Source organism: Barbatula barbatula (assembly GCF_947034865.1).
Source record: "Barbatula barbatula genome assembly, chromosome: 15".
NCBI lineage: Eukaryota > Metazoa > Chordata > Actinopteri > Cypriniformes > Nemacheilidae > Barbatula > Barbatula barbatula.
The window spans coordinates 4,186,855-4,200,066 of NC_136778.1; the positions used below are offsets into that span (position 1 = coordinate 4,186,855).

A 13,212-nucleotide genomic window follows, 5' to 3' on the forward strand; every position below is an offset into this window, starting at 1 on the left:
TATTTGTATATTTACTCTAAAATGTATTTTATTTTATAATCCGGTTACCTGTCTCAGGCGAAGAGTCGTCATCTTCATCGGCCACCAATGTTGTATCATCTCCGTCTGGTTTGGAACTAGCTACAAGCGCTGTTACTATAATGCCATCATCATCATAGTCCTTCCTATCTATCTTTATTTCTCCTTCCTCTTTTAACTCTTCCTGCTCTTTCTTATCTGCATCATCCCCAGCAGGCTCATCATCATCGTCTTTTGGTTCAACATCAGTCTCGTCTGTGAGACCGACTTCTGCACCTGTGTCACCCTGATCATCAGAGTCAGCTTTGTCAAGGTCAACGTCAGCTGGTATCTTATCGTCATGGTGATCGGAAGTTATATCAGCAGCATCTTGTGAGTCAGCTTTAGCATCTATCACATCTACGCTTGTTAGTATTGCTTGATCTCCATCGGCTTTAAGATCTATAGATTCCTCACAGGTTTCTTGTGCTTTAACATTGTTGACTACAGCATCAGTATCGAGCACAATACCGATATCATCACTGTCATCGTCATCAAACTCTTTTTCCTCAGTTTGGTCATCTGTTTGGTCGGTATCAGTAATAGGAGCCTGGTCTATAAGCTCTTGCTCTTGTTGTCCGTCATCGAGCTTGTTTTCTTTTTCTTCTGTATATAATTTGTCCTGAATGTCTGTGTCCTTAGAGACGTCAGAGCTTTCTTCAGCTTTCCCCTCGGCATCTTCAGGGACTTCTTTGTCTTCGTCATCTTTGTCTTCTTCCCCAGCTGCTAATGCTTCTGTTACTACTTCTTTGACATCTTTAGGGGCCGAAACATCAGCTTCGACAACTGTTTCGTCGTCGTTGTCTTCTTTGCTTTCTTCGTCTTCCTCATCATCCTCATCAGTGTCTTGTGATTCATCAGCAGTTGTCGTAGAAACCTTCTCATCAGCATCAAACGCAACAGGTTCTTCTGGAGCTGCAGCCTCTTCCTCCTCCTCTTCTGACTTCTCGTCCTCTGCAACAGCATCCCTCTCTTCCTCACCTTCCTTTTCTTCTTCCTCCTCTTCTACCTTTTCACCTTCCTTTGCTTTAACAAAGTCTGCAGCTGCCTCTTCTTCCTCTTCATCTTCCTCTTCTTCAGCAACCTCATCAGATTTCTCCTCTCCCTCTTCCTCCTCCTCTTCCAGACCCTCCTCGTCCTCTTCTTCCTCGTCCTCCTCATCTTCCTCTTCTTCGGCAACCTCAGCAGATTCCTCTCCATCTCCCTTCTCCTCTTCCAGACCCTCTTCCTCGTCATCTTCCTCCTCTTCTTCAACTCCTTCCTCCTCTTCTTCCTCATCAGTCTCCTCCTCTTCATGAATATCCGTCTCTTCCTCATCCTCCTCTTCTTCAACTCCTTCCTCCTCATCATTCTCCTCCTCTTCATGAATATCTGGCTCTTCCTCCTCTTCCTCATCCTCCTCTTCCTCCTCTATGATCTTTTTGGCTCGTATTGCTGCAACTATATCAAAGTTTTATTATTAACACACTGCAAGTATAAATGGATGTTAAACTGTCAGTGTATGTGAGGCTCAAACCAAGAATACAGCCCAACAGGATATGATAGACTCTAAAATATATTTGACCAGTTGTGCATATGATTGCATAAAATGATTGTCACATAATGCAGATAACAGATTCATTTATGTACATGTACTCACAATTTGAATGACTTTCTATAAAAATAGTTTCCAGGGCAAATTGTAATAAAATGGCACTTTCAATAGTCTGTAATAGTCTGGCACTTTCAGTGCATGATAATTGAATCTGAAATTTTCTGTAATATCATAATGGACTCCATTGAAGTGAATAATGTAAAACCGTCACACACTGGACGTTCTATGCAGTCCTTCATGTTTCGTGCAATGGGATAAATTTAGATTCACAACAGTTTTTAACAGCCTCTCATAACCATGAGTATATAATCTGTATTTACACACTCTTGAGTACTGTTAGTTTATTTATGATTTATAACAAAGACCCTTCAGCATGCTTTGAGATAACTGCACAAAACATACAAACGTTGTGTCTCACTGTTTTTCAAATAATTTGAGTTGTTGCACCAAAGAGCTCTGCTTACCACTTTATAGTTTGATGTGACCTTGTAGTGGTATGTTTCATTGGTTTTCATTAATATTTTTATGAGACTTAAAAACTGTCTGGAAGCAAATGTGCATCTTTTGTGGCCTTTATTCTATGTGTTTTAGCTTCAAGGCCATGTTATAGAAAGCCACGAGTTCAACTTAAATTATACTACATAAACATAAACTGACTCTATACACTTATTTTTAAATCATTTGCATTTTAAAGATACGTCTTATTTCTCCTTGTCAATCATTTTATGTAAAGCACTTCAAATTTGCCATTGTGTATGAAATGCGCTATATAAAGAAACGTGCCTTGACCAGTAATTCAAATGTAAAAATGTAAATAAATCACTTTTTAAAGAGACAAATGAATAGAATATTTTACATGGTTTATTAATCCATGTTAAATTTTTTACGCATTTGGCAGACAAATTGATTAATAATTTTCTTTTGGGTAGCACTCTTGGTCCTCTATACCATGTACAGTATGTGCTATAGCGTACTATGTATGGGCTAGTGAACTTTTATTTCATGGGGTCTTTGAGACATTCACCCTTGAAAATAGCAGTTCACATCATCTGTACCATTGGCCCACTGCTGGGTGTGCGGCATCATCTTAGAATGATAATTACAGTTCAGCATCCTCCTGCTGTGACACTTCCTACATGTCTCAGGAACACACAGCTACTTTCCAAATCTCCCAGGTGTCTCTGTGTCAGCAATTATGAACTGTGCCCCCGTTTTACTTTAAAGGTATTCCAATTTGAGAGGAAGGGAGAGTAGCCTTTAGTCTTATTATGATAAATGACAAAAAATACATGTAATGTCTAATCAAATACAGAGTTTTATTATAGATAGGTGTGGTTATGTTTTATTCACAAACGTTTGGCTTAGACTGGTAATGTTTTTTCGATGCATATAGAGATGATTTAATGATCATCTCACAAAGACATTAATGGACATGCTTTTGGGAGCATTCATTAGCACGGGGAGTATAATTGGAGTTCGAAAACAAAGGGAAACGATTACGAATGGCTCTGAATGTAAAAATGCTATTATGGCCCATTCTCTATAAAATCCTGTAATGCTTGCCCTCCTAATGCATCTGTAATATAAATATGTTAATTACAGGCTCATGCAAAATGTTATCTGTTATCCTGATGGTTTATTTATTCTCCAGTGAATACAATCCCATCATGCACTTCCAAGACACAAACCTTTCTTCCTCGGTGGCAGAAATTCTCCTAGGACACAATCACAGGACACAAGATTTTACTGAAGCAAGAAAATGGGATAACACAACTGCTTAAGTTAGCTGCAAGTTAAGTTAAATATGGGTTAACACGCTCAATCTCATATTAATCTTGAGTACATGTACAGTAGTATTGCATGTCATACGTCCAACTTGTTTTTTGATCTAAGCATGAGATGCCTGCATGTTTAACACGTTTATATATATAAGTGCATTTGCATTTGAACAGTTCATTTGCAAAATCAGATAACTCTGTTTTTTTATACTGGTGAACAGTCTACTGCTGTTATTTGTTTTTGAGCTATTAACATTTAGAAATTAAAATTCAGTGACACTTTTGCTTTTTTGCAAAAACTGCTTTTTACTACTGTCAGGCAAAATATTCTGCCGCCCGTCTTCTCCAAGAGAACTAAAAGATGCTTTTGCATTTTTTCTCTCTAATGCTTCATCAGTTAACGACTGAAGGTCTCGCGGACCTAATGTGAGAAACGTTTAGAGAGGAGATTTGCATATTTATTTAGTTCAGCTGTAATGTATCAACTTTCTAAATGTCTGTATGAATATAATTATTTGTGCCAAATACCACTTGACATGCTGTAGTGTTGTTGCGTTTAACTGGAGAATAAGTGCTGCATGCTTAAAAAATCACGAGGAATTGTGTGAGAGGACGCTCAAGTAGGGTCTGCGTTAAACCAATTTGTTTCGTTTAATTCAGTCATAACTTTTGGTTAAAGGAACAGTTCATCCAAAAATGATAACTCTGTCTTCAATGACTCACCCTCGAGTTGTTACAAATGTATAAATAATTTTGTTCTGATGAACACAGAGAAAGATATTTGGAAGAATGTAAAGCAAACTCTGTGTCTATCAGAACAAAAACATATACTGATTTGGAACAACTCGAGGGGGAGTAAATGATGGGGATTTTCTGAGAACTGCCCCTTTAAGTGCAACTACATGCTATTCTGTCTAAAACGGTAACAGTACTGCCTGAAACAGTAAACGTAATGTTGTTAATACTCTGGCAACCAAACGTGGGTGGCAAACGTTTCTTCGTAACTTAAGTGAAGTGAACAACTAATATTATGTTTGGGAGCAAATCAATATCACCATTAACAGCGAAAACAGTTATTTAGCAATACCCTGACAACCACCCAGAACCACCTGGGGCCTGTACCATGAATGTAGCTGAACAAACTCAGGGTAATTGGATTAGTTTTGGGTTGACAAAACCAAACCAACGTGATCGAGCTTTGTTGGTACCATGAAGCAGCTCGTGGAGTTTCTTTGTCAACTCAAGCTTTGATCCTGAAGCTGAGATTAGTTTGCGCGCGTGCACATGAACGAGTGACGTCAGCATGGCTAAACCAATCGCATTATAAATGGATAAAGCGATTTCCACAACATGAACACAAAAATGAATTTCAGCCATGGAGTGATATGTTTCTGCTGTCTACGCAAGAGAGAAGTGTTTCAGAAACACTGCTGATTGCGTTAATGCGCAAGTTAAAAGACTATATAGTACACACATTTACTGTAGTGCAAACAGGATCCGCGGGGTCCTCGGTGGAACTACAAGGGGTCCGTGTCCTTGCGGGAAACTTTTTTATGTAAGGCACGGGTACAGAAATATTACAACAAATGTTAATTGAAGCTCCCGCATATTGCAATTTTAAACCCCGTGCGGACAGAAAACATCCATTCAGACAGCAGAAGCAGTTAACCTTACATCTGCTTCATCATTTCCCTTCCGAGTACACATGAGAGGAGCTGCGTGCAAATAAAGTTCATTCTCATATATTCTGAACTTCTGTACAAATTTGTTAAAGCTGTAAACGGCTAATTTGACAGGCAAATGACACCACAACGTTTCTGCATTGTAAACTCTGACATCTTACGTGTTTAAAATCAATGAATGCGTGTCAAACAAGTTGCCCAAAAAATAACGCGGACTGGTGCATGTTGGTCTCCTTTTAGTCTGATATGATGCTCTGCAGGAAAAAAACTAGTTTATTTTTTTTGCAGAAAGACAGCGGAGCTCAGAATTATAAATAGCGGTGTGTTCTGCAACACAGAGAAGCGGAAGAAAATATAAGAATAACACTTAATAAAACGGCCTGCTTTTACAACAGAATGCATAAGCCTTTACCTTTAATAGACTAGTCTTTGCGCCATTAACCAGGGTCAGTCATTTCACTGAAGCCTTAATAAAAAATACGGTTCAGAAAAATGTCCTAATACAGTGAAACTGAAAGTGTTTCTATGTTCTGCACCACAGACAAGAATGTAAAAACTGCAATGCAAATACACGTGATACAATAAAAGTGGAATATAAGTAAGTAAATTGAATTTCATGTGAGTGTAAGGGAAAGCCAGCAAATCTGTAAAATCTGATTTTACCTATATAGTAAACAATATTTTATTTTATATTTGTAATATATATTTTTTTATTAGTATTTTTATTTTATTAAACAGTATAAAAAATAACTAGCCATTCTAACACGCACTGTGAGTCAGTTACGTCACCTATGTTTCTTTGCTCACAGCTGATTGGTCAAACTTCAGTCTGAGATCTCGAATCCAGAACATAGCCTGCCCCGGAGCAGGTTAGCCGTGCAGAGTAAGATACCATGGCGACGAACACCGAATAAAGCCGAGCTACTCTCATGGTACCTAAAACCCAAGGTTGGCACAAACTAAACTGAAACATAGCTGGCTAGCCACCTAAACCAGCTTCATGGTACAGGCCCCCGGTCTGATTGTCTGTCAAGCCAACATCAACGTTTGTGTAACTTCTTGTTGTACATTCAAAAGATATTTCATCCGATGTATAAGATGTGAATGCACAAACTGATTTAGATACTAACCTTTTTTCCTGACCGAATGAAGCTCAACTTAATCGGGGAGGAAGGAATACAGAGCACAGTGTTAGAAAATAACCTACAAAATAGATCCTTTGAAACATTAATGAGGGTCGAATAAATTATAAATGTGGATCAGAGAGAGATACAGGCCCGTCTCTGATCCACAGCACTTTGCATCTGAGATATTCTATGAAAAAAGCAAGGCTACATCATCATCACACACACACACACACACACGCTGTGTGTACAGGCCGTCTCTTTCTCATTCTCACATTAATTTGCCTGCAAAAAACGGATTCAGAAGTTTTTAGTGTGCGAAGCCACCTGCGTTCCTGGTAAAGCATTTACACATGCACAATAACAGTAAATTGATAAATGAATCATCTTGTTTGTCTGATAAGCCATTTGATCTGACAAGCCTGTTTTTCTCCACAGTGATCTCTGTAAGAAGATCTAGTTGGTACTTGGATGAATAGAACACATTAATGGGTTTACGCAGGAAGTTAAGGATATTTTACAAATATTTTCAACAAAAATTATTGTGAATTTGTGGTTTATCATGTGTCTTTGTAATCTTGAAGTCTGATGTCTATACAGTATCATCGTACCCACTGAGTGTAAAGTATCCTTTGAGCCTCTTTGTGTACACGTAAAACACTGACAGGGCTAAAAGGGTAGTTGACCCCCCAAAAAAACCCTTGTGTAGTTCAAAACCTGTATATGACTTGTAAGTGCATGTTAAATTAGACTTTTATTTTGTAATTTGGAAATGCATTTCCGGGTTGTGGTAGTTACCTAGGGTCCTGGTGTGTATTTAGCAAACTTCATTTTTCAGGGTTCATGTACATGTGAAAAAGGGGGTGAGCAAGCGGGGAATGCTCTTCATTGTCTTCATGCAATATTTTTTAATTCTTTTTTTTTATTTGTTTATTATTGTATGTTCTTCGTGTCAATAAATGTGGATTTTAAAGCATGGACGCATCAACAATGATTACCCCCGCTACTTAGCCCCTTGTGGCTATAGGTTGCCGCTGTATGACTCTTTCACGTATCGAATACAAAAATATTTCCAGGGTAATCAATTATTCTGAGGGTAAATAAATGATCAAATGAGGTACATTTTGTGTGAACTATCCCTTTAATAAGATGAACACATTTTATATTAAAAAACCTTAATGTGCCCTTGGTTAATATTTGACTTAACTGGGTGAATTAATAAGTGCGTGTGTCTGTTTACACTTCAGGGCAAAAGTTTAGGGTCACCTCAGGTTGTGAAAAACGGCTTAAATCCTTGAAGAATAAAAATATACTTTTGCCAACATTGTAATGTCTTTAATTAGAAAAAATTGTATTGTAAAAAAAATTGTAATGACTTCTACAATGTAACAGTTTTGATTCATTTACAATTTTCTTTAGTCACAACAAGGACTCAAACTTAATATAAAACTTAACTTTAAAATATTTGTGTTATTTCAAAGTTCTGATGAACTTCTTTCATTATAAAATGTAAACAGCAATATTGATAAGTGACCCTAAACCTTCAACCAGAATAGAAATGACAGTAAATGTAATGCATGTTTGTATAATGTACTATTTATTAAAGGGGTATTTATATTAAAGTTGTTTTTCTCCCCAACCTTTAATGGTTATTATTTATTATGACACTAAATTGTGAAGACTTGTGATGTATTTGTTTTATAACGGCTATAAGACGCAATGGCAACTTGTAAATAGCTGAGATGACATTCATATAAGATATATAAGCTATTGGTTATGTATATATATATTTATATATGTTAAATAGCTTGATGGGCTGTGGCAGTCAATCCAATTCATTTACGTACTTTAAGCACCTCAAGGTGACTTATGAGGAAGTTTAGCCAAGCATGTTATTGGTTCAACAATCTTGGCAATGTCACTGTTATGAGTATTTCGTTCTGTCCCTGACTCTCTATATAGAAATGTTTCACTTCAGAAATGTTCAGCGTGTGTGCGTGCGAGTGTGGGAGTGCATATGTGCGTGTGTGTTTGTGTGTTATGGTGATCCTTTACGGGAGGTTGACTTTTTCTAGTTTACATTAGGTTAAAATCGACTGTGATTTTTCCTCTATTTCATATGATTTACATACATATGATTTAAGTTTAGACCCTTTAAAAGGAAGTATTCTATGAACTCCATTCCTCCCTTGTCCACAATACTGTATTATACTTACATTATACTGTATTATTTTTCTGTATTATGTATAACTATATATAAATAAAACCTGGTTTGCACATTAATTATTTAAAAATAATTTCTAATATTTACCTAATTCCTCCAAATCTTAATCTTTTTCATGTGATAAATAATATCTATATTTTTATAGATTATTATGTTTTCAGATTTTTTCATATGATATGTTTGTTTCATCCAGTGTTTTATTCTGAGTTGATAATCAAAAATGAGTCAATGAAAAAGGGTTCTGAGAAACTACATTACTTTTGTATGGAGCAGATACACATTTTATTTCATAACTAATACGCTAATACTAATAACTAGAATCCAATAAAGCAGTTAAGAAGTTATTTAATATTGTAGTATATGTTTATATAATTTTATGTTTTATACGTATTACCGTTGCTCCACTTAATATGGAGTCTTGTATTAAAAAGTATTTTGATCTAGTTTTTTTTTCATTTTAATGTGACTTAATTCCTTAACTTTCAAGGTCAAGAAAGTCGAGCTAAAAAAATCTAGTAACCTAAACTTTGAACAACATCAGGATTACAACTACAAGGTCATGAAATGCCTAATAAACATCTTATAACCTCACTAAGTGCATTTGTGGTTGAAAGCAGGGCTATACGAGCCGTCCTCAATGATACCACAATGAGCCATAAGACTACAAAATTAAAGAGGGTAAGGATGCCTTGTTTTTTTAACCTTAAGTAGCCCTCTGTTTATTCAGATTCACTGCTCTTAATTTTCAATTCTTGTATTGAATAACACTTAGATGAGTGTTGGAATTGTAAGAATGCTTTAATGTATATTTATTTTATTTTTAATTGTAAGAATTGTTGTAATTTGCACTATTCACCAGAAGAGCTGGATTGATCAAAAGCTTCAATAAAACAGCCGGATGTTTGCCTCTTTACGATTCATAACCTTGAATGGAGAGTATAGAAAATTTCTTTTTCGTCTTCTTTTGAAAATGTACATTATTATTGTAAATCTGGATAAAAGCATCTACTTAATGATCATAAATGTAAGTGTAACTGTCAAGTCTGTTAAGCAAACTTTCAATAGTATTTACACTGGAGAAACCAACAATATGAGAGAGATGACAGAGATTCATGTTGTACATTTTTTGTTTCTTTTTTATTGTTATTTTGTAGAATCACACACACACATGTGGCACGCTGGGTAATTGTTGACAGTTCCAGGCAGAAATCCCTTGTTCTCCCTTCTCAAAACTCCTCTGTATGAAGTAAAGCTGTAAAATATTGACCCATTCTTTAATATTTCTGATTTGAAACACAAATGATTTCAAGTGTACACACTTTATCCATTGAAATGCTTTCATGAGCAACTATAAATAGTGTCATATGTGAATTCCTTTACAAAACTAAAACTTGATGTTTAGGTTAATACCATAGGCTTTTTTTTTGAAATATGAAATTATTAATTATGTTTTCAATCCCTCATAAAAACCAGTTAATTCCAGGGTGTGGTAATGGTAAAATCCAGCTCAAACTTTGCATAAGACCTATTAGCACACGTGGCTTGTCAGATCAAACCGCTGTGGGTTAGTTTGTGATTTTACATGTTGATGTTCTAATAATGCTGTTGTGGTCATGAGAAATTGATATACCTTCATCCTCCTCATCTTCTGGTGCTACTAAATTAGTCACAAAAGTCAAGATTGAGGTTATCCAATCAGTAGATTCGTCCATGGCGTCGCTCACCGCCTTCATTGGATCATGGCTGATACCCCCTAAGAGCATGTGTTTGACAGGGCATCTTAATTAACAAGCTTTCATACGCTCAACACAAATTCACATTAATTATAGACTCAAGTCTACCATCAATGCTCCACCAAACAGCGTCAGAATCTCTGTTTCAATTTATCAGCTTGGAAAAATAAACTACATGGGCAAATGTATGCGGTCACCTGATGTGTGAAAATGTAATATTTAAATACATGGACCTGAATAGAGAGTTTGTCTTTCTTTTTGCTGTTGTAACGCTTTCCACAAAACTAAAGATTTTATATGAGTCATTTTGTTTTGCAGTGCTTCAGAATATTCGTAAAGTTAAATCTTATCATATTAGGACTTGTTTTCAGATATTTTGAGTTTATTATATATTTTGAGTCTATTTTTCTTTCCTATCGGCAACTTGTTTTTGCTTGTTTTTAAGACTAACACAATTTGTGTTTGCTTAACTGAAAAACAGGAATAAATACTTTCCTAAAGGGAAGATGAATATAAAATCTTAATATATTGCTTCATTTAGTTTCTCTGCGAAATTATTTTTGTCTATTAATTTTTTATGTTTAGATATTCATACTGTAAAACAAAATAATGTTTCAGAACATTATTCTGTGGAGTAAACTCAACCCATCCATCCCAAATGCCTTCAATCGGGCTTGAATCTTTGCTTTGTGAAGGTAAGTAAAGATGTTCTACATGAGTTAATCATTTCTTTATGGATCCCTCTTGGCATTTTCATTGAAACAGCAAAGTCATATTCTAAAAATGTTGCATGCACCTGTCAACAATGTGTGTAGCTGAAAGCGGAATCTCTTTTATTCAGAATATGGGTATCCACCTACATTTGACCATGTAGTTCTTTTGTGTAATCCAGATTATTAATGTATTATAACCATGAATGACATCTTCAAGAATGCGAGAAACCGATTTCTTCAAATAGCGTCTGGATGTATTTCACAGACGTCCTAACAGCAAAAACTGACAACTGGCAAAACATCCAAATGAAGCTACAGTTTTATACCATTTCAATAAAACTTGAAAACAAAAAAATTCTTCCTTCCACTGTTCATTAAATATAATATGTATTATGTTTTAATTTGTTTTACAGTTGTTCCTGTGATTCCTTTCTATCTGCAGTTAGCATCAGATGAACAGCATTACCCATGTCAAAGCCATTTCAACAGAAGTCATTATGCAAGGGTGACGTGACATCCTGCACAGACTGCAAACTGCAGAGACCTCCATTACAGCCTCTAAGTACCCTGATGTTCACTACTCCTCTAGAATAAATTATCTAGTTGTGTTATAAAATACTAGTCGACGGATACTTTAATCTATATTTCAATAGCAATGGAGGCTTATGAAAGTGTATTTGTACCATAGATGGGGATGGATGGATAGGTAGGTAGGTAGGTAGATGGATGGATGGATGGATGGATGGATGGATGGATGGATGGATGGATGGATAGATAGATATTGAAAAGACGATTGAAGATGCCATTCATGACTACAAAATAATTAAATAATGAATCTAATTTTATGAATGTTAACTGATATTCCTTTACAAATGTATACATTTGTTGTTACCCTTATAAGACCTCTACTCTGTAGGCTTGGCTAAATACTCCAAAACCACGAAATAATCACAAATCTCAAAAGTAATCCGTTAGGTAACATAAAATGGCTTGCCTCTAAGGCCGCCTGCCTCCTTTAATGTTTTCCTGACACGATGTGGCTGTGGCCCTGTTAGGATGAGAGACACAGAGGCAGAGATGTAGGGTAGCAAAACAAACACACCATCAGATTGAATGTTCCTCAGTGAGCATGTTCAGATCGGGGATTAGCAGACTCATTTAGCCACCATTAAAAAGAAATCACACGTATTACACAATGTCACAAAGGTTTGAAGAGAAACATATTCATACATTTCACAGTGAAAACAAGAAACAGCAGATATAAACATTGTACTTAGAGAAATACAACAGGTATAATGTCCTCCAAACATTATGTTGTTATAATTGCTTCCAATGTTTCCTCATCTGTAAGTCACTTTGGATAAAAGCGTCTGCTAAATGACTAAATGTAAATGTAAATGTATAAGAGACAGGATTCATCTTCATTGTGAATGTAATAGGCCACTGTTTTGTTGTCTGTTTTAAAGCATTAAACGGGTGCGGTGGAATATGAAGAACTCCTTTTTTCACATCTGCTCCCTGTTGTATCCAGATTCAAGCCACAGAATGTCATTTTGACTTCTCCTTTACATAGAGATGCTAATGCAGTACTGATGAATTCAGTGACATTTGTTTGATTACCTTTTTCACCTACTCTATGGAAATTCAGCATTGCCCTTCAGACTCTCGTGCTCAGAATTGACCAAATTCTTCATTTCCAGTGCATTTTTGAGTGTGATATGTCCTCCAATAGAATTGCTAATTTATTGCAAGACCTATTTATTATCCAAATTGCATTTGCCAACATTCCAAAGTGTGCAACACTGGGTACAATAACACTTTACAATAAGATTATATTTTTTAACATTAGTTAAATATATAGTTAACAAGAACTAACAATAATCTTCCACATTATTTATTAAACTTAGTACATGTTAATTTCTTAGTTATAAGAAGTAGTTAGTAGTTATGGTCAATAAGCTAATATGAATAAAAAATATGTTTCTGTTAACCAACAAAACAAAGAGAAACTGATGCTGTAAAAATATGTTGTTCATTGCTAGTTTTTTTATATTTATAAGTAATTCTGTTTACATAAATGTATATAAGCCCTTTGAGTTTTGCAGTATAGACCACTTTGCAAGATGTACTGGTCCAGAGTCACTTCCTGTTTTATTTATTTATTTTTAATCTTACATAAATAATTAAAAACCTTAAAGATATTCATTTAACATTTCGATTTGGTTTTGAATGATCTGTTTGTTGTATTTTGTACATTTGTGTGTATAGTGTATAATGTTTAACAGAAACAGGAAGTTCTTCAAGACA

General features: G+C 35.5%; 1 protein-coding gene across 7 annotated transcripts in view; it reads right to left on the reverse strand.

Moving 5' to 3' along the window:
• Window positions 1-13,212, reverse strand: part of trdn (triadin) — a 34,769-nt gene that overhangs the window by 15,799 nt on the left and 5,758 nt on the right. For all 7 annotated transcript variants that reach the window (XM_079475483.1, XM_079475482.1, XM_079475486.1 and 4 more), the window contains exons 3-7: window positions 11,900-11,953; window positions 10,090-10,212; window positions 6,242-6,268; window positions 3,340-3,366; window positions 49-1,497 (exon numbers count right to left, since the gene is read on the reverse strand). In XM_079475483.1, the coding sequence (XP_079331609.1) occupies window positions 49-1,497; window positions 3,340-3,366; window positions 6,242-6,268; window positions 10,090-10,212; window positions 11,900-11,953 (1,680 nt within the window). The remainder of the gene's footprint in view (window positions 1-48; window positions 1,498-3,339; window positions 3,367-6,241; window positions 6,269-10,089; window positions 10,213-11,899; window positions 11,954-13,212) is intronic.